Raw genomic sequence first — 27,661 nt, 5'->3', positions numbered from 1 at the left:
GCGGACGGGTGTGTGGCGGGGAAGGATGAGAAACTCCGTTCTCCTGCTCTGCCTTTGGAGCGTCTATTGTTGCTTTGCCGCGGGAGGCCCCGCACCCCTTGGTCCAGAGGGACCGCTGCAAGGTAACGTGCTCTGACTTTTTATTAGCCCCCAGCTTCTTTCCTGCGCCGGGCTCCCTCTGTCCTGCAGACCCTTCTTCAGCCCCTCCTGGTTCCTGGGACACCTTCCTTTCCGAGGCGCTGTCCGCTTGCTCCTAACTAGCTTTGCTCTTCACTAGTTTCTTGGCGCTTCGCTAGCTGGCTGGCCGGCGCGCGCGAGCCCCACCCTCTGCATGAGATGGGTGGGTGCTGTCCTGTCAACCCAATTGGCTGCCGGCAGCTCTTCAACCTTGTCTTCATCTTTGAACCTGGAGGTTTGCAGTCAACGAGGTTAGAAGGAGCTCCCTCACGTGGCTCCACTCCTCCTTTTAATTCAACCATGTAGGTGTTTTGAAAGTTAAGGTGGCAAGGAGCCTCTGGTGAGTGACTTGTGCCCAGAAGCTGCTGGGCCCCCCTCCCCCCACAGCACTCCTTCCAACCCACTCTCTTTGTCTTCCTAGCTGCTAGCTTTTCTTCCTTCTGAGTCCTGCATGGCAGTCTCTTGCACTGGAAGAAGCTGGCCGTGGTGGAATGAGGGTAGGGTCACCCAGAGGGAATGCCAGCGGAACTCTCAAACTGTACCCTGTTAGTTCATCTTCTGTTATTCTGCTGAGGTTGGCCAAATGATGCTGGTCCGTGTCAGCTTATGTACTGGCGGGAGGGTTAATTTGAATGATGAATGGGAAAGCCTTGCTTTACTTAGCATGTGCTAAGTAAAAGTGTGACCTGGAGGAGGTTGCCTCTCTAGCTCCTCTCCCGTAGAATGCTAATGTTCCTTCCCACTCCCATGTTCTGCGATTCTGAGTATTTGTGGGCCATTTAATTAATTCAAAAAAGTATTTACTGCTTGTTTGCTTAGTGCCAGGCATTCTTCTAGGAGCAGGTGAAAACCTCTCCCTCATAGAGCTTACGTTTGAGTGCTGAGAAGACAGACAGGCATCTAATTAAAATACATAAATTGTGCTCAGTGTTATGGGAGGTATGGAGCGCTGGTGGGAGAAGGTGGTGCAGTTTTAATCTGTGGTCAGGCTTCCCTCTTTGAGATTTGAGAGCAAGGAACTGAAGGAGGTGAGAGAATGAGCCATGAAGACATCCAGGTGAAGAACAATCATAAAGCCCCAGAGGTTGAAGTGACTCAGGCCAAAAGTACAGTGGTACTTCGGTTTTTGAACGTCTCCATTGACGAGCATTTTGCTTACAAACGCTGTAAACTTGGAAGGAAACGCTTCAGTTTTCCAATGGGCCTCGGAAGTCGAATGTGCCACACGGCTTCCACTGAGGGCAAGATCCTAAGGCCTAGCTGTCGGCTGTGGATCCCTCAGTTTTCCAGCGTTTCAGAACTCCACCAGTCTTCTGGAACGGAGTACATTCGAAAATTGAGGGACCACTGTAGTAGGAATGAAGCTAGAGGACTCTGGGATCAGAGAAGCAGCTGCTAAGGCACACCCTTTATGTTGATTCATGGGTTTATTTACCAGTCTGTCCCAAGAAGCCAGCAGATGCCTTTGCCTTTTTTCCTAGAATTCTCCATCTGGGCTTTGTGGGAGTAGTTATCTGGGTGGAACCTGGGAGGTGTCAAACTAGTTACTCCATGGCTCAAATTTTTGCTGGTTGGGGCTTTTGTTCATTTCTTTAATCACAAAGTTCTGCTCATGTGTATTTAGTTGCATTTTCTGGAACCCTACCCTTTTTACATCTGGTGCATTCTCCATTCCCCTCTCCACCATTCTGGCCCTTCTTTCCATGATTTCATTTACTTCCTAACTCTGAGATAAATGAAGCTCCTGGGATGGTCCTTTGGTATCTTTCCCCCTGATTTCTAGCTGACAGGATAGTTTGATTATCTAAATTCTTAGCCGGTTATCAAGAGATGTTTTCCTGGATGGCTGGAAGAGTGATGGGGTTCACTTTTGCCCATCTGAAATAGTGCAGTGATGATAGCACCTAGTGTTTAAAGGCCATAGGGACCATCAGTGACATCCACTGTGTTTTGGGAGCAAGGTTATCTCCTCCATGGCACTGTGCATGAGCAGTGGAGCTGGAGAGAGTGGTTTTGCTGCTCTTATAAGTTTCTCCATGGCTTCAGTCATTTATTTAACAAATTAGAAGAATGCCTGGCACATCCCTGGCTCTGCAAAGGACATTGGGGATGCATGAGGTTTTGGGAGTAAGTGCTAGAATCAAGCTGGGAGAAGCCCATTGTATAATAATAGGTTGACAGCTTCTTACCTCCAATGTCAAACTCCAAAGTCTCTCAGAACTGGAAAATTTGGTAACTTGTTTGGCAATAAGACCTGGTCTTACCTGATTTGAACTCATTTGGCAGCAAAGCTGACCTGAATCAACAGGAGGCTATTTTGTAATTTTCTTTTTGCCTGTAAGTGTGGATAGTCACATATTTCCCTGCAGAACTATTAGTGTGTTTGATTAAAGGGGAATGCCCCAGGCCCTGCTGGGGTGTTATATAATGCCTGGTGTACGTACCATAATGCCTTTCTAAAATCTGAACGTTTCTGGGTTCTGCCACCCCACTGGTCCCAAGCCTTTCAGGAAAGGGATTGAAGGCCCATACTCTAAAGGTAGTACCTGGAGGGGAGGGAGGAGAAATCGTTTTGATGGGGAAGAAGAAAGGTGAGCAAGAGAGACCTGTTTATTTCAGAGTCACAGTAATTAACACTAGTGACTAATTAAATACTCTTAAGTGTAGACTAGATGTCCCTTTTATAATATCTTTGCAACTCTTCTGGGAAGTGAGGAGGGAACATTCAACAGATGTAAAAACTAAGACCCAGAGGGGTTAAGGAATTGGCTCAAGGTTGTACGAGAGCTACACCCCAGATCTGTTGTTCCTCAAGCCCCTAGATGCACCCAGGCTCTGTTCTTTCTCCCCAGATGAGCTCCACGAATCCAAGGATGTACAGGCTGCTTCCAAACCCTCCGTGAGGTTTAACCTCCGCACCTCCGAGGACCCAGAGCTTGAAGGATGTTACCTCTCCCTCGGTGACAACCAGCCCCTAGAAGACTGTGGCTTCAACATGACAGCCAAAACCTTTTTCATCATTCATGGGTGGACGGTGAGCCCAGGGGAGGGAGCGCTGCAGCTTTACACCGGATTTGGTTTCTTTTGTTTGGGTCAATTAAAAAGAATACTGGTGCTTCCAGATTCCACTCTCTCCCCACCCCTTTTCTTGTGGGCTGCTTGTATTTCAGACAGCTCTGAAGACTGTAATGGGCACTGTGCTGAGGGGCAATCTGGACTCCAGCAGGGTGGCATTTAATGCTGGCACACAGCGGGCTTTCAGAAAGTGGCTCTCTTGAGGGCAGCAGCCCAGCTCCATTGGCTCCTAAGGATCCCTCTAATTACACTTAATTACTTTGGTCAACCAGTGCCTCACGGGGGCCATCCCTCCCTAGGAACTGAGCTGAGCTGAAGCAACCTGACTGGCTCAGAGAGTCCATGAGTTGCCAGCTGGCCTGGCTTGCTGGCCGCTATTGGCATGGTGCCTTCCTGTTTGCATAGAGATGGCTCCCTTTAAAGGCATTGGGGCTCTTTATGTGCCCCAGCTGAGCAACTCACATTGAAAGGTCCATGACAAACTTCAACAAAAAAGGGCTTTAACACTCAGCTTCAGAAGCTTTTGACCACTGAGGGATTTATTCATTCATATAATGACAGTCTGTAGGAAAATGGCACTATTAAGTGAGCAGGTTTCTGCCTGGGCTAATTGGGAGGGGACATTCCTTTTCTTAATGATGAGAAATTCATATCCATTACATGCTTTCTGGGTCTTTAGGTCTATCACCAACTGTTGGGGTTAGGCCTGGGGGAGGGGGTTTGGGAGTAGGTGCCTACCTACCTAATGTGATTGAAGAGATGATTCAAGGCTTGTTCATCTATCTTCAACCCATAGTCCGTCCACGATTAGAATCACGAATTTGAACCTTTTTAAGCCCCCCTGTCAAAGTATAAATACAAACTGCCTGCAACTTACAAATGGGTTGCATTCCAGAAAGTTCTTTTGTAATCTGTTTGGAACTTGGAATAGCAGTTTCCCATAGAAGCAAGATTGTAAATGGCTTTTGGGTTCCCAGGCCAGGCACAGAAAATCTTTTTATCTAATAATGTGCTTGCAGATAGGTTTACAACTGGACCTTGTCACCATTTATACTTTGTTTCTGTGGGAAAATGTGTTCTGAGTTCTAATTTGGGATTCCTGGGACAGATCTTTCCTTCTCTGGGGTCAAGAGGGATGGGCTGTGGGACTGGGTCATTTGTTAGCTCTGCGTTTGCCTAGGAGACACCATCTCCCTGCATCCTCAAGAGAGAAGCTAATTCTCCAGGGTAACCCTTCTGCCTTTGAATGATGGAATAGGCCACCTGCCTGACTGTGATAGGGACTCAGGCTAACCTAAGGCCAGTATTGCCACCAATACATATCTCATAGTGGCCTTATAGGACAGTGGGGCAGAGGCTATGAAAATTTTGATAGAAAAAACTGGGGATGTAAAGAGCATTGAAGACAAAAACACCCATGTAGAAATCCTACCTGTGGTTTGCCCTGCTCACGTGCAAATATTCGGTCCCTGAGCCGTCGATGTTAAGGTTCTGGAATCAGCTCGGGAGAGGATCATGGAACTGAATTCTATATTTATTAGGATTTCTGAAACCCAGAGAAGATTAAAAAAAAAATGTCCTGTTTTCTCTGCAGGTGAGTGGCATATTTGGGGAATGGCTGTACAACCTTGTGTCAGCCCTGCAGACAAGAGAGAAAGAAGCCAATGTCGTGGTGGTTGACTGGCTCCCCCTGGCTCACCAACTTTACACAGATGCAGTCAATAACATTAGGGTGGTGGGACACAACATCGCAGGGATGCTCGACTGGCTACAGGTAACGAGATGAAAGGGAGTCATCTTTCATGAGCAGCATCTTGAACTCAGACCTTAAGAAATACAGGTTAGACAGTGTTACAGTGAATTTCAGATGTCTGATCAAAACCTTTGGGATTCAGATTGTTACTGAATTAAGTATTGCTCGACATACTTGAAAGCTGGGACTTTTAGAGAGGCTTTTAATTATTGATATATCTCTGGATTTTTTTCCTGTTATTTTATCTGCTGGTCGTAAGTTTGCTTTGTGAATCGTTACTTTCTGATCTTAGAAACTGATGCCTTCAGGTTGGTTGAGAATGGCCAGGGGCCAGGACTGGCTTGTAATCTTATAAACCTACTGAAATCTTCTTTTGTCTCTTAAGGGTGCCTGTCCTGAGAGTGGGGAGGGAGTTGGTTCAAACAAATGCAGCCTACTGCCTTGCTTAAAATATTAAGTGTGGAAAACAGATATAAAAGTCTTAAAATTCTGGGTTCTCAAACATTCCCTCAGACTTCTGCCTAGGTTGTTTTGTAGAGCTTGGTTCCCGAGCTTTGGGATCAAATCCCCACCTCCTCACCCCCCGCCATCGGAGTACCCTATCAGGGTGCAGTGCTCCAACTCTGGGGTCCCAGGTGGGTTTGCAGTGAGGGCGCAGCTCCTAAGGCCTGAGAGGGTGGGCAAGGAGTCTGCGCTGCAGGTTGTGGCTGGCACTTAGTCTCCAGTAGGTCTGGTGGCTTTGACCTCCACACTGCCACCCTCCCCCCTTAGATGCTGCCAGAAAGAATGGAAAACATGTAGGGAAAGGGTCAGGTATACAGCCTCTAGTCACCACCTGTCCTCAGTGCTTGGCATTTAAAGTCCTTTGGACCTCCCCTTACCTGGCTATATTCCATCTGTGTTGTGTTGCCAGCAAAGCCTGCCCCTGGATGTCTCTGTCCCTGGCTCCTGTGTCTCCTCCTTGTCATGATTGAACCGTTTAGTTGTTGGTGACTCTGTGGGCTCAGGATTACACTCTCCACTCACACACTTTCATGCCTTCCTGCAGGAGAAGGATGGTTTTTCTCTTGCGAATGTTCACTTGATTGGCTACAGCCTTGGAGCTCACGTGGCTGGGTACACTGGCAACTTCGTGAAAGGCACCGTGGGCAGAATCACAGGTAAGCTCTGCTTCCTCCACAAACAGCTGATCCCAAGCTCCCTCAGCTCCTCTGTCAGGTTGGCCTTTCTGAACCTGAGTGCCCCTAAATGAGGCAGCATGAGTGAGCCACAGAGGGTTAGCTTTGGAAGAAACCAGAGAACATCTAATCCAGAGCTTTTCAAATGTTCTATTTAGTCACGGGACCCTTTTTCAAATTGAACTTGTATGGCACCCCAATATAGGAAACATAGAAGGGATGTTCTGGTCAAGGCCAGGTGTACAGTGGGCAGTGTTAGTTTTGCTGTTCGGGCCTTCCCTGGAGGAATCGTAGGGTCCCAGAGCCCCAGGGAACACAGTTTGAAAACCACTGGTCTGACCCAACAGGTAAGGAAACACTGAGAGGCAAACAGCTAATACTTAAAGGGCAGAAGTGGGGTGGAACCCTGGCCTCCAAGCTTCTGGGACTCACTTCTCACCCCTGCCTGTGATACGCTAGGACATCAAGGGAAAGAGTGAGTGGTGGATTGCAGTTTGAATTTTGCCTCTGATTTCTATTTCATCTATGAACAGCCTCTTGCCAATGTTTAGCTGGCATATTTATTAGTGATAATGACCTGTTTAGAACGGATGATTAAACTTTGTCTTAAAGAGACCTTTCTGATATCCAAACCCAGATTGTCAATAGAAAATTGGGCTTTCCTTTTTAGTTAGCCTTTGATGTGAGAGTTTGGGTTAGATCCTTTAATGATTATGGAAAGTGGGGAAGGTTCTCTTTCCCATGTTGGAGTTTCCCTAAATACATACTCAGGGCTTCCTCTAGGCTAAAATGAATGGCAGATCTGTTGCCCTGAACTTTTAACCTCCTTCCAACATTCTTTTATTTGTCTTCACTTCCAGCTTTCCCCTTGCCTCCAACATAGAAGGAAGGAGTGGATCAATTTCTTTCCCAACAGTGTTTTCATTTTGAAATAGGACTCAGGTAGAAGGGTGTTCTTAGCTAAAGAAAGATTTAGTAAAGGCAGAATTTCAGGTTTCAGCAGTAAGCTGGTGGGGTCGATTTTTAAAAAAGTACTTGTGAGGTGTTTTTTCTTTTATAAAAATATGGAGCACTTCACGAATTTGTGTGCCATCCTTGTGCAGGGGCCATACTAATCTTCTCTGTATCGTTCCAATTTTAGTATATGTGCTGCCGAAGTGAGCACTATTTGCGAGGTTTTAGTGGCCCTCTTTATATCGTTGTCCTGGGTTTAAGTCTAATGTGCTTGTGTCTGCACAAATACACACATACACACACACTCCCACACTCCTTTAGATCCAATTATTTGATTCAACATACTTTGAGAGCTTTATTTTTGATTACCAAGATTGCGGGGCCTGGGCTGTCTAAGTGGGCAGTGATTGTGTGGCCACACATGACTGCTCATTAACCCACTGCTGGTGCAAAGCTGTTTGACCTTAAGCCCCTCTGGGGCCTATTGTCTGAGCACCTCCTTTTAGCCCCCATGCGAAACATGATGTTCAGAGCCAGGCCAGCCATTCTGGTGGGGGTCAGCACACACTAGGCCCCCACCAGAGAGTCCTTGGCAGCAAGGATGAGCTGCAGAGCCTCCCTTTCCTTATTTCTAAATCCTAAATGAGATGGGGCTAGTGGGGAGTGGTCCAGTTCTTTCCCCTGTCTGGATGGCGGCTGCTGAGATCTGAGCTTCGCTAGCAGAATGCTAATCAGTTCTCCATGCTGTCTGCCTGCGGCATGGGGACCGCATGTCCTGAGCTCAGCCTCTTCTTTCTGGCCTTTCTCTGGAGCAGGGGCCTTGGGTGAACACAACAGGAAGGGGTGACCTCTGTCCAGCTGCCAAGCAGCACCTCAGAGGGTATTTGGCTGACCTGACATATGCTGTTGTGCATGTCTCATGGGGGAGGCTTATGCACTTTCCTCTCCCTCAGACTTCTCATGGGCCTGGAAGCCAGGTGATCCAGACTGGTAAAAGGACCAGAGACTGTAGCTAGAATAGGGTCCTGAGGCCACTGCTGCTGCTGTGCAGAGGCCTAGGGCCTGTAGGGGGATATCTGAATCCTAGTCTTACTTGGATCAGAGAGCTGTGTATTGGGGTTTGCTTGGGTTTTACCCTCTTAGGCTCTGAGGGAATTCTGTAATATACTAGGGAAGAGGTAATATATTTCTAATTGAACTTTGTCTAGTTAGTTATAAATAAATAAGCAAACCATTCATTCATTCATTCATTCATTCATTCATTCATTCATTCATTCAGAAATATGAGTTAAGCGACCATTCTGTAGGCTGTGGGAAAGATGGTACCTAATGTCAAGCACCTAATGTGTGACAGGGACTTCATGCCATATCTAAGTCACATAGCACCTGGCAAAGGGGGTCCTTTCGGCTCCACTTTATGGATGGGGAAACTATGACTCAGTGCTTAAATAATGGGTCCAATATCTTGTACTCTAAAGAGCAGGGCTGGGACTCAAACCCAGGCTGTCAGATTCCAGAGCCTGCACCTACTGACTGAGCTACACTGCCTCTCCTCTGTCAATAGAGATAAAGTAGCTGTTGTAATACAGAGGTTTTCCTGTGTGTGTATGCACGTGTGTGTATTCCATTTGTTGGACAGAGCACTTTTGGAGGAGTCAGGCTGAATGGAAGAAGGGTTGGTTCTCCATCTTTCTCTTTTCGGAGGGGATAAATTCTCCCTCCCACTCCTAGTTTAAAAAGTAAGTTGTGCAACTTTTCCCCAGAGTCTGTGAGCCCTGGCTATGTGTCAGGCTGGGTCAGTCTGGGTAGGTGAAGGCTCAGCCTGGCTGCCAGCAGGCCTGTAGAGAAGCCCCTCAGCTGCCTGCATTCCTCCAGTGCAGCTTGGTTTCCATGGCACTGACCGTCTGGTGGAGGCTTTTGTTCACACCAAGCGAAGAGCCCTTCTCTTGTATTGGTTGCAAAACAGAATGTTTCTTTTCCCCCTCCCTCCAGGAGACATGGCAACAGACAGGGAGAGGCTGCTTGTATCAGTTCAGTGGTTCTTGCAGCCTCTAAAACGAGTCATCGTGGACTGTTCTGGGAAGACACTGCTTTTGTGACACCTTCCTTTTGGGTCCTGGCCTGGGGATGCAGCCTGGGCTCCCTTTCTGCCTCCATCTTACATACGTTTATCTAAACTTCTGGAAACTATTTAAAGTTTCAACCTCTACCAGTTCTCATGGGTAATGAGTTCCACAGGTTTACTTTCCACTCTGGACAGTAGCTTTGCCTTTTGTTTATCCTAAAATTCCTCTCTTAAGCCTTACAATGTGCTTCTTGGTTCTATGGCACTGGGGTCTGGAGGACACGGTTCTTGACATTAGGTAGCATCACATCTTTTTTTTTTTTTAATATCTTTATTGATTTCAGAGAGGGGAAGGAAGAGAGAGAGAGAGAGATAGAAACATCAATGATGAGTCATTGATTGGCTGCCTCCTGCACGCCTCCTACTGGGGATGGAGCCTGCAAACCAGGCATGTGCCCTGACTGGGAATCGAACCACGATCTCCTGGATCCTAGGCTGATGCTCAACTGCTGAGCCACACCAGCTGGGCACATCTTTTTTTTTTTATAACTGTTTTTGGTCCTGTCTCCTCCCTACCTTGCTCTTTCTAGATCAGGGTTTCTCAACCTTGGCTCTATTCACATTTTGGGCCAGTTCATGCTTTGTTGTGGGAGCTGCCCTGTACATTGTTGGATATTTATCAGCTCCTCTGGCCTCTACCCTCTAGATACTTAGTAGCTTCCCTCCGCCTCCCCCAATTTTGACAACAAAAAATGACTCCAGACATTGCCAAATGTCCCCTTGGAAGCAAAATCACTCCCAGTTGTGAGCCACTGTTCTAGACTAAACAGACTCCCTTCCTCTGCTGTAAATAGTCTTTTTTTTTCTTTAATTCTCACCCGAGGATATTTTTTCCGTTACTTTTCAGAGAGAGTGGAAGGGAGAGAGAGAGAGAGAAACATCAATGTGAGAGAGACAGATCAATTGGTTGCCTCCTGCATATGCCCCAACCAGGGCCAAGGACTGAGCCTGCAGGATTGAGCCTGCAACCAAGGTACATGCCCTTGGCCAGAATCGAACCCGGGACCCTCTAGTCCGCAGGCTGATGCTTTATCCAATGAACTAAACTGGCTAGGGCTGTAAATATTCTTTTCTTAACTTTTTCTCTCTTTGTCTGTAGGGCAAGAGCCTTCTAAGATAGGATGAATCTGGCTCCCATAATTAGTTAAGTTTGGTAATAATAGCTAGTACTTATACTGAAAAGCACTTAATCTCATATTATCTCACACGAATTGTATGAATTAAGACCTTCCATTCCAAAAAATTAGGTTCCATTTTATAGATGGTATTGAAGCATGAAGAAGTTTTCCAAAATCTAGTCCACAGACTACCTACTTTTAATCACCTGGAAAATAAATATATATTTCTGGGCTCCACACCAGACCTACTAATTAGAATCTCTAGCTGGTCAGGAATCTGCATTTCATAGTTTGCATATATATATATATATACATATATGTGTGTGTGTGTGTATATATATATATATATATATATACACACACATATATATATATTTGAATGATTTTGCATTCATATAGTTCACAATTAAAAGATGGTGGAAGTCTCTCTTATGGTTGCCACTCCCTGCCCAGTTCCCTTCCCTGCCCTCTTCCCCAACACACATACACACAGGTAACTGGTGGCTGGTCTGCCCTTCTAGAGTTTTTTGTAGCTACAAAGTAGAATCTGAATTTGTAACAAGTGCCTCAGCCATGCTTGTGGTTTTCAAATGTGAGAGCCAGTGCTTTCTATAGTGCTGTTTACCCGTTCAATCCAGAAAGTTTGCAGACAGAAGTGTTTTCTCTTTGTAGCTGAAAAATAGAGGAATTCTGGAGGCATGGGATATAGACTCTTAGTGTATCTGGTGTCCCCACCCACCCTCTCCATTCATCACTAAAGGAAGGGGACAAGTTAAGTCCAAATATAAATAGCTCAGTTTGGGGGACTGAGTCTTCCCTCCAGAAATGTAGGTAGCTTAATGGTTCTGTAAATAGCCTGCTGATCTGAGGCTGTGGAAGGCTCTCAGTGGCAGAATAAATGGAATAAATGACTTAGTTTCAGCCAGCCCGAGTTCTTTCTAGAGCTGCTCCAGCTCTGGCAGCCTGTGGTTCCTCGGAGCTGTGTGCCAGGGTGAAACTTGTGGCCAATTTACTGAATCGGCTGAGGCGTCAGGACAGGTGAGGCGGCAGAAGGAAGCGAAGTTCCTGGACTGCGGGTAACCTGCGGTCCAGACTGGCTGGGCCCCGAGGAGGGTTCCGTTCTGCACACTCAGACTTGACTCGTTGCACCTGACATGGTCGTTCTTGGCTCCCCCTTCTGCTGTAGGTTTGGATCCTGCCGGGCCCATGTTTGAAGGGGTGGACATCCACAGCAGGCTGTCCCCTGACGACGCAGACTTCGTGGATGTCCTCCACACCTATACGCGTTCCTTCGGCTTGAGCATCGGGATTCAGATGCCTGTGGGCCACATTGACATCTACCCCAACGGGGGTGACTTCCAGCCGGGCTGTGGCCTCAACGATGTTTTGGGGTCATTTGCATATGGAAGTGAGTTCCTTATTTTCTGTCTCATGGGGAGGTTTGACTCAGTTATTGCATCTCCTCCTAAATCACCAGAGCTGCTAGAGATCCCAACCGCATTTATTTCCTTCCTCCTACACCCCCCACGCTGGCCCTCCAACTGTCTGACATTCCTCATCCTACAAGCCTATGAACAGCCTCCCTGTGGTTTCTGCTCTGCCTTCTCATGCTTTGAGGTCCAGTTATTATTGATTAATTTCTTTTTATAACCAAAGGAATATATGTTTGTTGAAGAAAATCAGGCAATATAGAATTGCATAAAGCAAAAAACAAAACTGCCCCCTCACCTCTCACTCCTGTTCCTGCTGTCACTTTTCAGAAGTAGCCAATATGAATGAACAGTTTGTGTGTGTCCTTCCAGTCTTTTTTCTTTGCAAATTTATTTGTGTGTGTGTATAATTATATTTTTCAAAATTACATTCCTTTGCAACTTTCCTTTTTCAATCATAATATATTATGGACATTCTTAAACATCAGAGCACATAGATCTTACCTTATCATTTTTAAAAAATTTTAAATTGTATTTTTAAAATTTTCACCCAAGGATACGTTGTTATTGATTTGAGAGAGAGGGAGGGAGAGAGAGAGAGAGAGAGAGAGAGAGAGAGAGAGAAACATCAATGTGAGAAAGAAACATCGATCAGTTGCCTCCCTATCTCCCCAACTGAGGATCAAACCTGAAATCTGGGTATGTGCCCTGACTGGGAATCAAACCTGAGAAGACCCTTTGGTGCATGGGATGACTCTCCAACCAACTGAGCCACACTGACCAGGGCTTACTTTATCACTTTTCTTTTAACCCTCACCTGAGGAGTGAAAATATTTTTTCTATTTGTTTCCAGAGAGAGTGGAAGGGAGGGGGAGAAAGAGAGAGAGAGGAGCATTGATGTGACAGAGATGCATCGATTGGTTGTCTCCCACATGCACCCAACTGGGCTGGGGATCGGACCTACAGCCCAGGTACATGCCCTTGATGGGGAATCGAACCCGAGACCCTCCGGTGCGCAGTCCAACGCTCTAACCACTGAGCCACGCAGGCTAGGACACCTTATCACTTTTAAAGGCTATATAATATTCTATAGCATGAATGTACTATAATGTATTTTTTTGTAATAGTTTAAAGAAGTAAACCCAAGCTGCTTTCTCCATTCACTTATCATTTATCCTCTGCATGCCTGAGTCTGTTCCCAGCAGGCTGAACTGAATTTGCTGCTGAAACGGGTGTGTGGCCCCAGTGACCGATCTCTTTCTGGGTTTTTCATTCACTCACTGCCTTGGATCCTGGCAGCATTTCTAAGTCTTGGCCTCAGTTGGCTCTCTCTGCAATGATGCTGTCACTCAGTCTTAAGACTGTTGCCCTCTACCAATGTGATAATATACCCATGGACTTGGAGGTCCATGCAGGGGAAGTTCAGCCCTGCCTCAGGGAATGGGAGGATGACGATTCTTAAGGCTGGTGGTGTTAGTGAGAAAGGGATGGGGTGGCTTTGCCAAGTTTTTCTTAAGGTCCCAGGATTTACTTGAACTATTGACTTTAGCCTCTGGTTACAAGCAATAATGATGTATTATGGGCCAGAAAATCCAAATTATACTTCTAACTTTGAAACCAAATGTCTGTGTAAATCTGACCAAATTGCCTCACGTTTATGGGCCTTTGGGTTATAATCTATAATGGAAAGGACTGGACTAGAATGTCATTGGCAAACATTTTCCTAAAGTGTCAGCTAGTAAATAGTTTAGGCTTTGCAGGCCAGAGTCTCTGTTCCAACCACTCCTCTCTGCTGTTGTAGCACAAAACAGCCATAGACAGTGCATAAACAAATTGAGCCTGGCTGTTTTCCAATAAAACTTTATTTACAAAAACAGGTGGCCAGCCTGCAAGCTGTAGTTTGCTGAGCCCTGGACTAGGTGATGTTTAGCATCTGACCCATTTCCAGCATTTGTGACTGTATAACCTTATCAGGACTTGATGACTCCTTCTGCACTGCTGATCTTCATCACCCTATTTAGTGCCTGTTGTATGTGCTCTGTTGCTCTTCATTGCTCTGTGTGTATTAGTGCTGTCTTCCCACCTGGAGAGTAAGCAGCTAGGTTGCAGGAATGGTCTTCAGTTCTTCTACATCTTAATGGGAGCTTAACACATCACTGGGCATGTATTAAGAATTATGCAAACAAGAGTACTAACAGTGCCCGGCCGGGCGTGGCTTAGCGGTTGAGCATCGACCTAGGATCCAGGCGATCGGGGTTCGATTCCCAGTCAGGACACATGCCCGGGCTGCGGGCTCGATCCCCAGTTGGGGGCGTGCAGGAGGCAGCCGACCAATGACTCTCTCTCATCATTGACGTTTCTATCTCTCTCTCTCCTTCTCCTTCCCTCTCTCTGAAATCAATAAAGATATATTTTAAAAAAAAAAAGAGTACTAGCAGCAACAATAGAAGTAGTTATGCTTGATGAGGTGCACAGTACATTTTTTAATATTTTTAATTACAATTTACATTCAGTATTATTTTGTATTAGTATCAGGTTTACAGCATAGGGGTTAGACAGTCATATACTTTACAATGTGGTGCCCCTGCTACTTCAGGTACCCACCTGGCACCTTACATAGATATTACGATATTACTGACTGTATCCCCTGTGCTGTACTCTGCACCCCTGAGGCGATTTTGTGACTACCGATTTTGCATGGTACTTATTGCCTGAGCGGGCAGATCACCCAGCGGCGGCTCATCCTGCATGTTCCCCGTCTCTCCCTCCCTCCTCAGCGATCGCAGAGAAGCTGAGATGTGAGCACGAGCGGGCCGTGCACCTCTTCGTTGACTCCCTGATGAATCAAGACCAGCCGAGCTTTGCTTTCCAGTGCACAGACTCGAACCGCTTCAAGAAGGGGATCTGTCTCAGCTGCCGGAAGAACCGTTGTAACAGCATCGGCTACAACACCAAGAAAACTAGGAGTAAGAGGAACAGCAAGATGTACCTGAAAACCCGGGCAGGCATGCCTTTCAGAGGTAACCCTCGGTCCCCGCAGTGCCCCGAGGACTGTCTTGTCCTCCTTCTAAATACCTTGTGGAACAGGTCACATTCCGGCTTGGGAGATGTGGCCGGCGCAGTTAAATCAAACCATTGCAAATCGGCTTATGCTGTGCATGCCGTAGGGAGGTTAATCTTTAAAAACAAAAGGTGGGGACTCCTTTCGTGCTGTGAATCATCATTCCATGATCACAGTATTAATATCTTAAATCTCTCTTGCATTTTACTTTTTAAAGCTGTTTCATATTTGTTTTCTCGTTTGATTATCTCAACGAATCTGAGGTAGGACCAATAAGGGATCAAAATGATATCTTGCCTTTTTATAACATGTTATAAAACCATGAGATTTTGTGGGTATTGTGGGTGTTACAAATGATGAAATTGAGGCTCAAAGAGCATTGGTCCTTAATTCAAGGCTATGCAACAGGAAAGTAGCTGGGCCAGAATCCCCAAAAGGTCTCCTGAACCCTCAGTTTAGAGCTCCTTCTGCACCTCTTATGCCATTGAACTCGATCAGAGAGAAGCTGAAGGCCGGGCTGGACCAAAAGGATGGCTGTCCCTATAAGACTCAGTGTGCTGGGTGACTCAGTTTGGGTCAGGTTGCCCTGGGATGACAATGAAGGCTCACAAATGTCTCTGTTCTGCTGTCCCTGCAGTTTATCATTATCAGATGAAAATCCATGTCTTCAGCTACGAGAACACGACAGAAATCGAGCCCGCCTTTTATGTCACCCTTTATGGCACCAGTGCAGACTCGGAGATGCTGCAGTTGGAAATGTAAGTCCCAAGTTCCCTTTGCTGGGCTGAGGACAAGTTGGTATGAGAGTGAGAGAGCTCAGGAGCGTGTGAACGGCGTGGAAGCGTGTAGTCTGAGTGCCGGGGAGGGGCTGGGTGGCTCCAGGGCCTCGGCAGCCCCTGTCTCTCCTTGCACTCTCCACCGCCAAGCCCCTGACACACCAAATTTCTGGGAGGGAGGCTCCCTGGATGAATCAGCAGCGTGAGAAACAGCTGTGTCAGCCAGGCAGAAAGTGCTGTTTCATTTCAGACAACGCCCGATATCTTAGGCTTTAGGAAATTTGGAACGTCATAAGGGTCCGTTTCTAATGATCTGCGGGAGGGGCACACAGCCATCTGTGCATATTTGTTGAGCACCCCTAAGGTACAAGACTTCAGGCTGAGTAGTGCTGGAATTGCAAAGCAACGTCATCAAAGTACTGGCTCTAAGGGCTCAGGGTCTTGTTGGGAGACCAGGCTTGTATGCACACACTCACACACACAAATGGGGCGAGGCAGGTTCCCCAAGTGCCAAATGGGAGGGATGGGCGGGAGAGGGCCAGGAGCTCTGAAGGAGACAGATGCCGGTGGGCCCAGAGGAAGAGGGTACTGTTGAGTGGGGATGTGACTTCTCTGTGCTTTCTCATTTCTGTTCTTTCTTGGACCTGTGCCCCCAGGAAGTAGCATAAATAGGGAGGTGATCGGGAATGGTTTTGATAAGAAGCTGGGGTGCTGTAGGCAGTTATCTCTATGTCAGCGTGGAGACAGTGAGCTTCCACCTTGGTCCAATGGGGGAAGGGGGGGGAAGAGACCTGTCCTCATTTCTCTCCAGTCTGTGGGGGGCAGGTGCTGCCACTGCGTCACCCCACATGGTGCAGCAGTTTCCCAGGTGGCTGGGGAGTGAGAGCAGCTTTTCTTTCTCCTTGTAGGGTGGAGCAGATCGGGCTGAACGCCACCAACACCTTCCTGGTCTACACAGAGGAGGACTTGGGAGACCTCTTGAAGATCAGACTCACCTGGCAGGGGGTATCTCAGTCCTGGTACAGCCTGTGGAAAGAGATTCGCAGCTACCTGTCTCAAACCCCAAAGCCCAAGCAAGAAGTGAATGTTAGGCGCATCCGAGTCAAGTCTGGGGAAACCCAGCGGAAGTAAGTGCCTCATGACCCTTTCTAGACCCACGTCAGTGGTAAGCACAAGGTGTGCGCCTGGGCTGTGTCCTTTCCTTTGCTAAGCAAGCACCTGCAGTCCTTTCATACCCAGAGCACGTGGGCAAAACCTCAAACACCTTTGTAAGGGAAAGTGAATTCCAGATCGAGTCCTTTGTCAACTTTTGTGCCCTGATCATAGGCCCGTGGCTGAGAGGGGTGCCCAAGTGGGGGCTGAATTCCAGCCCTTGTTCTGTTTGCCAAGCCCTGTGTTGGCCCATAGGAAGGGGGCTGCTCCTGGACAGGGCTCTTTAGGAGTGCTGCCTTGCTAACCTGTTTGCTCTGAGGTCTATGCAACCACAAGTCTTTCCTTGCTCCTGTGCAGAGCGAACCAGAGTATCAAGTTCAGGAAGTCCCCAGAATGAGGTCTGTGGGAGGATCTGGTTTCCCTAGCATCTTATTTTCAGAGCATTAGATCTCCCCTTCAGAGACTGTGAGTCAAGGACACGGGGCGGGTCCTGATGTCAAGAAGAGAATCCTCTATGCCATGCCAGCCGGCAGCTTCCTCATGTCTGTTAACCCCAAGACTAGCATGAAAAATCCAGACCTTTATCTGTCAGTGCCTTAACCTGTTCCTTGACTCTCCGAGCAGGCTTCTTTCTAAGTAGAAGCCAGGGAAGCCTGGGACCTTTGCCAAGGGGCGGCGTGGGGTGGACCTTGGCCAAATCCTTCAGCAGACCTCTGGGAGGCCACAGCCTGCCTTGGGGTGGTTAGAAACAGCCTCCTCCCTCTTTGTACCTCATCTGGCACTTTCTCCGTTACAGTTCTTCATAGGTCCTGTTTTCATCCATCACCTCCAGCACAGGTTGGCTGTGAGAGGAGTGGAGGCTTGGGTTCCCCGTCTGAGTGATTTTGCCCCCAAAAACCTGTGAACTGGAGGAGGGTGCTCGCTGGGAGAAGCTTTTAGCACCAAGGCTGGGGTCTAAATAATTTTCCTTCTCCTGGTGCTTGTTAAGTGCAACCTGTGCCTAGGGGTCTGGTAGCAGAAAGATGACCATTTTATACAATGTTCCAAATATAATAAACTACTAAGATTTAACTAATGTAAATGTTTTTCCATACTGGTTTTTAAAAAGTAGCACATTACAGATAGAGTTGAAGTCCCTTTGTGTCCTTCCCCTGTTCAATTCCTCTCCTTTTAGACCAAAAGTACTAATCTCCCAAAATTAAATAATGTTAGTATCTTTCCCCCATCATGATTTTTATACCTTTCATATTTCTGCTTGTATCCATACCAACATATAGAATTGTTTTGGATGCTTCTGAAGTTTACACTAGTGCATATACCCCTTAACGAATTGCTTTTTTCATTCAACATTGGTTTTGACATTTATCCAGTGCATATAGATCTAGTCTATTCACATTTAACTCCTGTTTGTAAACTGTCATTGTGCAAGCAATAGTTTCACCACTGCTCTGCTGAATATTTCAGTGGTTGCTACTTTCATTCAGTTACAAAGAGTCCCGAGATGAACATCCTTGGGGTGTGCATACTAAAAAGTAGAATTGCTAAGTTATAGTGTATGTCTTCTCCAACTTGACTAGATGTTATTAATTACCTCTCTGAAGTGGCTGGACCAATTTTCAATCTTAACCACAGAAAAAGAGTTCCCCTTTCCCCTCCTCCTCACCTATATTTGGCGGGACATTCTAGCTATCTGGTTAGGTATGAGTTGGTCCCCTACTGTCGTTTTAATTTTTTCTAATTGTGATAAGACAAGTCACCTTTTTATATGTTTATGTGCTGTTTGGGCTTCCTAGAAACAGATCTTAAAGCTGTTCTGATTATAGCTTTTGTCTTTTGGGTGAACGTCAGGGTCAAGCGTCCCGCACATCTATTGGTCATGTAGTCATGCTACTCAGTACACACCTCTGAGGTTGGGGGTGGGGTAGGCCACATGATTTGGCTGTGAGTTATAATTGAAATGGTTATTAAACCACTGATTCTATCTGTGATCTTGGCTGCCCATTTCCTGAATCTTTCATTTTAACTCACAGCTGAGTCCAGCTACGCTTGTCAGTGGATATTTATCAGCACTGTCCTGGAGGCATCTTGAATTCCTCCATTCGAGTTTACAGTCCACCGTGGATGTAGGAACCCATAGCAATTCAAAGCAGCGCATAAAGTGTTAAATAAGAGAACACATTCATTATTAACACCATGCCATAAGAAGTAATGGCAATAACAAAGGCAACATTTCTATAAGGTCATGCTTTCCTATTAAACCGAGAGATCAGGGTCTCAGGCAGCCAGGGAGGCATCGGAGAGGCAGGCAGTCTTTCGGACAGACGGAGGGAAGAACGTGGAAAGGGTGTGATGAAGGCTGCACAAGCCGAATCGAGGAAGATGTCAAAATGAGACACGGTTTAGAGTGCTTGTAGTTGCAGCGGGGAGTTCTGAAGGGTCTTGAGTCAGGGTGTGGCATGATGGAAACTTCTCTTGTCTCCTTGGATCCAGAAAGCACTGTCTGGCTAATGCACAGCCACGTACCTTCCCCTCTAGAGTTTTGGTTACCTCGGTATTTCTTTTTCCTCCTAGATATACTTTTTGTGCAGAAGACCCGGAGAACACACGCATATCCGCTGGCCAAGAGCTCTGGTTTCACAAGTGTCTGGATAACTGGAGAATAAAAAATGAAACCAGGTAACCTGGACTTTCTCCTATGTTCATGCAGCACGTGTTGACTGCCTACCCAGCACGTGTGGACATGGGGCTGGGCACTTGGGACATAGCAGTGAACCAAACAGAAATCCCTTCCTTTAAGAAGCTGACCTCTGCTGCAAGGAGAGACACAGATAAATGGGACATACAGATGACGGAGGGTGTTAACGTGCCTTGGCCCTCTTGTTCTGCTCACCCCATAAGGGTCACAGCCCACGGTCCTGGTGGAATGTCTTTCAGTAACTAAGTCCCTGCGGTTGGTGCCTGTGCTCATTTTAGACTGAACTTCTCTGCAGTGCTGGGGGCTGTGGGAAGTTCCAGGGTTCCCAGCTTCCTTGTGGGCACAGGTTGGAGTGGGGAGTTGTGGGGGAGGTAAAGGAGAACCACAGAGTATAATCCCCCTTTTTACGTTTTCAGGAACCCAGATTGGTGTGAGTGGATATGAGTGGGCAGTTCTCCCCCTTTTTGAGAAGCAGAAATTCTCATCTGTAAAAAGCTGAATCAGACAAAAGGGTCACCTTGCTTCAGTGTCCCATTGCCCCATGCTGGAGTCCCTGTATTTCAGAATTGAGGAAAGCTGATATCTTAAGACATGAGGCAGTGGGCACATCCAAAAGGGGAATTTGTGCCCTCGCTGGTTTGGCTCAGTGGTTAGAACATTGGCCCATGGACGGAAGGGTCTTGGGTTCAGTTCTGGTCAAGGGCATGTACCTGGCTTGCAGCCTCAATCCCCAGCCTCCATCGGGGGAGGCAACCAGTCAATGTGTCTCTCTCACACTGATGTTTCTCTCTCTTTGTCTCTCCCTTCCACTCTCTAAAAAAATCAATGGGGAAAAAATATCAATGGGAAAAAAATATCAATGGGAAAAAAATATCCTCAGGTAAGGATTTAAAAAACCCCCAAAACCAAAACAAAACACAAGGGGAATTTGCCACACGTCCTCTGAGCCTAAATGCTTGCCGAAAAGAGGAGGGAGACCACCTCCCGCCCCAACCAAGGTCCTAGACAATAGTGTACTGCTACACGCCGAGCACATAGACGTGCCCACCCTGCGTTCAGTGCCTTCCATGCATTATGTCACTTACTTTCATCTTCAGCCCCAGGACGCTGGTGCTGTTAACCCTGCACACAGTTGGGGAACCTGAGGCTCAGGGAGTTTAGGTCACTTTCAGCGTCCCCCAGCTGGTGACCCCAGAGCAAGGACTGAGGCAGACCCGTTTACTCTGAAGCCTGTGCTCTTTCTTGAGCATGGAGGCTCCACTTGCTCAGATAAATCACCTCACCTTGATCTGGGTATCAATTATCAAGCAGCTGCACTCACGCGGGGCCCCCTGTGATTAACTGTCTGCCAGCCCCGAGGGCCGGGCTACCTGCCAGCTGCTCTGTCGTCTGTTCAGGAGCATCAGTGTGACCGCAGGCTCGGGGATCACAGGGCTTGTGGGATTCTGAAGCTGCCCATCTAATTAAGCAACTCGGTCCGGGCTCACCTGATTCTGTGCTTTTATGTTGGTATTTAAATGTATTCCTTTCCTAGCACTCCCTCATATATTAACTTCACTGATCCTCAGAACAGCCACATAGATTGGAGATTCCCAGGAAGGATTGCAGTTCTTAGATAAAAATATCTACGAGAAGGTATTTCCTTTTTCACTTCAGACTTTGGCAAAAGTTGAGAACACTATAACCCTTCTCATACTCCCTCTTTGAGAAAGCGAGCCATCCTTTCCTTCACCCTCAAAGGAGCAGAAAACAACAGGAGCCCGAGTAATGAGCTAACACTAGGGAGTCTTGGCATCCCTAGGCCTGTGTAACACCGCCAGTATTCTCCGCTCACCTGGAGACCGTTCACCTCGTCGCCGATAAGGCGAACGAGGTTCCCAGAGGTTCAATAGCGAGCTAGTGTAGCTGAGAATAGAATCAAGATCTCTCTTTTTTCTTTTTGTTAATTCTCACCCGAGGATATTTTTTCCAGTGATTTTTAGAGAGAGTGGAAGGGGGGAGGGGAGAAAGAGAGAGGTGGGGAGAGAGAGAGAGAGAGAGGGAAACATCAATATGAGGGAGACACATCAATTGGTTGCCTCCTGCACTTGCCCTGACCAGGGCTGGGGATCTAACCTGCAACCCAGGTACGTGTCCTTGATGGGGAATTGGACCTGAGACTCCTCAGTCCGCAGGCTGGCACTCTGAGCACTGAACAGCACCCGCCAGAGCGTAGGATTGAGGTCTCTTGATTTTTGTCTGCTCCCTGCTATAGTCTCTCTTGTCTTTCTTCCTTTCTTTCTTTCTCTCTTCCTTTCTTTCTTTCTCTCTTCCTTCCTTTCTTTCTTTCTTTCTTTCTTTCTTTCTTTCTTTCTTTCTTTCTTTCTTTCTTTCTTTCTTTCTTTCTTTCTTTCTTTCTTTCTTTCTTTCTTTCTAATGTCTTTATTGATTTCAGAGAGAGGAAGGGAGAGGGAGAGAGAGAGAGAAACATCAATGATGAGAGAGTCATTGATCGGCTGCCTCCTGCACATCCCCTTGATGGGGATCGAGCCTGCAACCCAGGCATGTGCCCTGACCAGGAATCAAACCACTATCTCTTGGATCCTAGGTCGATGCTCAACCGCTGAGCCACACCGACTAGGATCCCTTGTGTTTCTAGATCTTTGTTGATAGTTCTCCCCACAATCGTGTGTGTGTGTGTGTGTATACTTGTGTACATGTGTCTTTTGTGCATGTGTGTGTGTTGCAGGTGAGTATTGTTTTAAGTATGTAAATACCAACACTGAGATGTATGGAGCTAGGAGCCCAGAGGGGGCTCCAGTGTGGTGTTTCTGAAAGTGAATCTGTGGCTTGGTGGGGAAGGGGGAGAAAGAAGCATTCAGGACCTTTTCTATTTATTCTGGAAGGGAAGCAAGGAAGAGTCCAGAAGGTTTGTAAGAAAGCTTGGTTGTGATGTGAACAGAGCATACCCTCAGCATAGTCTGGGGGTTTTGCTAAGTGAGCTAATGAACACCACTCTTACCTGGTTCCTTTCAGACAAACTGTGGAGCTCCCCTGAGGGTGTCAGCAAGGCCCCTGCCCCATCTACCAAGCACATGGAGGAAAGTTACTGCTGAGGACCCACCTGATGGAAGGATCCCTCTCGGTCTTGACCCTGGAGCACAGGGAAGAACTTGCCTCCTGGGCCCAGGACCTTGCCTCCTATGACAACTGGGACTTCTCACCAGAGGGGACCGTGCACTGCTGTTCTGCTGTTCTTGCTGTTCCTGCTATTGCCCTAGACTAGCTCTAAGGCCACATCTGTGTGCAAACGGCCTAATGCCTGGGCCTCTTGTGCACACCCTACTGGCTTCTAAGTGACTGGATGAGCCTGTGCTTTACTGGACAAGGAACACCGGCTCTGAAGTGGCTCTGCATGGAAGGCCATCAGCTGCCTGGACCAGCTTGAATAGTAGTGAGAGGCCTTCCCACTGGGAGCTGACTGTCAGGATGGCAGACCTGTGTCCTTGTTCACCCAGAGAGGGTCAATCTGGGGTGACTCTGAGGCCCTCGCTGTTGGGCTTCAATGAGCTGCTTTAATCAATGTCGGTTACTTTTTCGACATTCTCTCCCGCTCCTTAACTCACTCTCTAAAGCACACATCATTGGCTTTCTTACTTTTCCATTCCTCATTTTTTTGATTGCCTTTTAAGCACTTAACCTTAAAGGGGTTGGGATTTCTAGACTCCAAGTTTAGATGATCTATGAATAAACATGTGATGAAGGCGTAAGGGGCATTAGGGGAGGGCTTGAGGATGGAAGAGTTGGGGACCCTGAGGTTTTCAGTGGTTTCTACCTATTTCTTCCTAGTTAGCATGTGCATTCCCTTTAAGAGTGACATGTCTGGTCACAAGCAGAGTAGCAAGCAGGGTACCATATGTGCTGGGGACCAGAATGGTGGCCAACTGCCAGATATGATTGCTTTGGAGCAAAATCTCTTCTGTTCAGGAAGGTAGAAGGTTTTACATATGTTATACATATCTGTTTATCCACGACCATCACCTGTCAAGCAGCTGGTGCTAAGATTTAACACAGTGTTTTTTCTTCCTTGGAATACCTTGCTCTAATACCAGCCCCTTTTCTGTGTTGAACTTCTTGAAAAGCCTCTAATTCTTATTTGAATGAATATACATGATACCTGAGAAACCCATTTTTACTTTCCAAAAGATTTTCATGTGGGTCACCTAATTAGAGATCAATAACAGGAGGTGACTAGGGAAGCTATTATTACCTCTATATAAAACCCAGGTTCAGCGAGGTTCAGTCTCATGTCTAGAATTATATGCCATGTTGGTGGTGGGGCCAGGTGAGGGCCCAGATTTCCTGGAGGCAAAGTCCATGGTAAATTAATCTCTGCAACCTCATTAAGACTTCTATTGCCATTTCTCACCAATCTGCCTGAGATGTGACAAACAAGGAATATTTCTCAGAGCCATCCATAAAACCCTAAGCCCCTTTATTAATATATAACTTGGAAAACAACTGTGCCAAGGGGTTGGGCTTTTTATGGATGAGATATATTTGGAAGGAGATATGATGTCGGGTGGGGGGAAGAGTGCTTTTTTTTGTACTTAGGTTTTCCACTGTTTTAATCTGTCCTGTGCCAAAGTTGTATCTTTGTTCAAAGCCAAACTTCAGAAGACATACCAGTCAAGTATTAAGTCAATGTGTTTTCTCAATCCAATTGTGTGTTTCTGCTGTTGCTTCCGTGATTGCTTTCTAGCCAAAGTGGAGCTTAAATTACTGACTGTGCCTCCTGGTGACTTCTGACCTGATTTTAGTAGTGGAAGCCTTGGGAACTGAATCCTCAGTGGGTCCTGTATTTATACATTTGGCTTGAAGACTTATTTGTATATGATGCTTTTTTAATGCTACGCAGAACATTATTTATTTCTCAAGTGTTTGTAATGTATAAAACAAATATATGGTTCATTTTTACTTTAAGCTTAACCAATTTCAAGGCTAAAATTTTTTAATAGTAAAATAATAAAAATCTATAAAGTTCTTAGTGGTGTGTCAACTCAGTTCTTTAAAGTCAAGAGGTTCGAGGTTTGACAAAAAGTTACTTTAATATAGGGTATAGTCTCTGTTTGATATTAATTATTGGTAGGAAGTAGACAACAATTCCTTTCACTAAAGAGCAAGAAAAGAAGAAAGATTATTTGGGTCACAGTGGAGATGACTGAAGGTGGGTGTTAGGAAGAAGAGGGAAGGTGGGTGGACATTGGGGAATATTAGTGAGGATATAGGTTTGGTTACCCGGGACTTAGATAATAGTGACTTTAACCAGATAGAAGTTGATTTCTCTACTGTTTTAACTCCCAGCTGGTATTGATATTCTGCTCCATTAAGCCAAGAGGGGTGTAGGCTGCCTTTTATAACTGGGTTTACCTACAAATTTGGGATGGTCTCTCCTAAAAAAAATAAAAGGTTAATAAGTAAATAAAAGAAATAAGAGTAAAACAAAAATAAATCAGGGTTCAAGTCATGTGTTTTCCTAAACGTCTGTGGTTTGCAATATCATTTAACCTTGACTTTATATCACGTATGTGTTGTGGTGCAAAAGGGCTGCTGGAAATGTCGGAGTGGGGACAGGCCTAAGCAAGCAAGGACTCAGCGGCAGACGTCATCTGGGGCAGCAAGGAGCAGAGTTATCTGGACCAGAGCTAATCATCGCAGCCTAAAGGAATCCTCGCTCCACCTCTTCCATTCTTTCATAGAAGGTGGGTGATAATGGTCAGATGCCACATATGAACCTTGAAAGTGCTGAGGCCAGAAACAGAGGCTGGGATTATCTCACTGGAGTGGAGAAGCAAGAGTACCCCTTAAAAGGAAAGATATCTCGCCCTGCCGGGAGTGGCTCGGCGGTTGAGTGTTGACCTAGGATCCAGGAGATCAGGGTTCGATTCCTGGGCTGGGCACCTGCCCGGGTTGCGGGCTGCAGCTGATCAATGACTCTCTCATCATTGATGTTTCTATCTCTCTCTTCCTCTCCCTTCCTCTCTCTGAAATCAATAAAGATATATTAAAAAAAAAAAAAAAAAAAGGAAAGATATCTTGACTTCTGCCCGGGTCATTATGCAAGACAGCTTCAGTGGAACTGTTGTGAAGCCAATGCCTCAATGATTTATTGGGAGGGAGAGCATTCTATCACTGCCTCAACGCATTCTCTTTCTTCTGTCAGAGATGCCAGTCCTACTTTCTTCTTTCTGACTAGGCTACTCCAAACTCTCTATACAGGCTTCTTTGGGGCTGGCCAAAAAGAGAGTCTCAGAAATGTGGCTTCACAAGCCCTGCAGTTCATTTCCCTGGTGACCCCACCGCTGAGGTCTCTCCCTCCTTCAAGGCTTCTTTCTTAGATCTCCCTCTTCTCTCTGCCACCCTCCACCCCTCCTCCTTCCCTCCTTCTGCCCCTCCTCCTCCTCTTCATGAAGCAGTTTTACTGAGATTTAATGGACACAATACACACATATGTAAATCATATAATTCAATGTTTTGATGGGTGAAGTCATCATGAAACTGAAATAATCACCACAGCCAAGAACATATCACTCACTTCTGGAAGTGTCCTGGTGCCCCTGTGTAATCCTACCCACTGCCCTCTCTTCAGGCAATCACTGATCTGCTCGCTGACGCTATAGATCAGTCTGTGTTTTCTAGAAATGTATGTAAGTAGAATGTATGTACAGCATGTTCTCTTTTTTGTTCGCCTTCTTTCACACTGCAAAATTATTTTGAAATTGATCCATGTTTTTGCATGTATTAGTAGTTCATTCCTTTCTATTGCTGAGTGGTACTCATTGTATGGATACATCCCCATTTATTTATGTAGGTGCTTCAAGTTTTCTTTATATATGTGGCTTTATTTCTAGACTCTCTGTTTCACTGGTCTATTTGTCTATTTTGATGTCAATACCACAGTCTCTTGATTACTGTAGCTTTAAAAGCCTTGACACTGGGCACCAATAGTTTCAACCTTGATTTTTTTCTACAGTTGTTTTAGTTCTAGGCCATTCGCACTTTCATATGAATTTTAGAATCAGCTTGTCAGTTTCTATAGAGTCTGCTGAGATTTGGGTAGGGATGGTATTGAATGTGCAGATCTGTTTGAGGAAAATTGATATCTTAATACTGAGTTTTCCAACCCATCTCCATCAGTTTTTAATTTGAATTAGAACACTTTTTACACCAAATTTGTTATTTTACCTCTTGGCTTTCTACTGACGAAATGATTTCTACAGGGAGCTATGTAGCTCACTCTCTCTGAATACATGAAAAATATTTTTGGAAAGAATAAGTTTTGGATGTATAGTAGATGTATGGAGGGCCACCCAGGTGCCTCCTTCAGGACAGGCCCTCATTCCCCAGCTGCTGAGAGTGCTGGCAGTTGAGGGCTCTCATCTGAGCCTCTCTCCAGGAATTTCTCTCAGCCAACCAAGGAGTTCAAGGTTACAGCACCTCCCCAGGGGCAGTACACATGCAATGACTAGTGATCAGGCCCCAAGAAAGGACAACTCTGAAGGGCCATAGGAGATGGTGGGATCAGCGGAGACCTTTGTTGCATCATAGCTCAACTCTTTCCCTGCCCAGACCTTCTGCCTTCACTCACCAGGGATGTCAATCTAGACAGCGCTCCCCAGTAGAAGCCCTGCACACAAATCTCCATCTCAGGCAGAGGCTGGTCCCCAGGGAATCCAGTTGAACACTGGTGATTATTTCCCAGTGAGCTCATAGTTTATTCCAGGGCTTAAAGGACTGTAGATGAGATGGGAAAACAGGAAGCCGGTTATCATTGGCTTGCTATGATTTTGCTTATGGCTAAAGGCACTTGCCTCACTCACAGGTGCTTTCCCTTTCATGTCACCAACACCCCATCACCGTTTGAAATCACCTTGACCATGGGAGGAGGCGAAGGCACGTGGCAGGCTACTGCCTCGTCAGTGTGGCAGGGACATGGATGACACAGTCGGAGAGAGAGAGCAGAAGAGGAAGACTTTCTGTGCAGGCCGAGTGAAACTGAACAGAGAGGCTCACCTGCTGGGAACAGGGGGTCACAGGGCTGGGAGTGCCCAGGGGAGCACCAATGGAAGGTGGAGAAGACTCACTCACTTTATAACTTTCTCAACTCCCGTGCCCTGGGGCAGGGGTG

General features: G+C 46.4%; 1 protein-coding gene across 1 annotated transcript; it reads left to right on the top strand.

The window, feature by feature from the left end:
- Positions 1–24,519, top strand: LIPG (lipase G, endothelial type). Its single transcript, XM_081149405.1, has 10 exons — positions 1–122; positions 3,030–3,211; positions 4,847–5,026; positions 6,054–6,165; positions 11,567–11,788; positions 14,588–14,830; positions 15,509–15,629; positions 16,556–16,774; positions 19,371–19,475; positions 22,510–24,519. The coding sequence occupies exons 1-10, from the start codon at positions 26–28 to the stop codon at positions 22,529–22,531; spliced, it is 1,503 nt and encodes a 500-aa protein (XP_081005531.1). The 5' UTR covers positions 1–25; the 3' UTR covers positions 22,532–24,519.
- Positions 24,520–27,661: the final 3,142 nt, after the last annotated feature.

This window comes from Miniopterus schreibersii (assembly GCF_964146895.1).
Source record: "Miniopterus schreibersii genome assembly, chromosome: 10".
In the NCBI taxonomy this organism is placed as follows: domain Eukaryota; kingdom Metazoa; phylum Chordata; class Mammalia; order Chiroptera; family Miniopteridae; genus Miniopterus; species Miniopterus schreibersii.
Note: the sequence above shows the minus strand (reverse complement) of the source record. Positions and strands in the feature narration are given on the sequence as shown.

Bases quoted from the DNA above. Each gene is read 5' to 3' on its own strand.
- LIPG (XM_081149405.1), top strand. From the start codon at position 26: ATGAGAAACTCCGTTCTCCTGCTCTGCCTTTGGAGCGTCTATTGTTGC. The intron at 5,027-6,053 runs GTAACGAGATGA...GCCTTCCTGCAG, and splicing joins GGATGCTCGACTGGCTACAG to GAGAAGGATGGTTTTTCTCT. The intron at 15,630-16,555 runs GTAAGTCCCAAG...TTCTCCTTGTAG, and splicing joins GAGATGCTGCAGTTGGAAAT to GGTGGAGCAGATCGGGCTGA.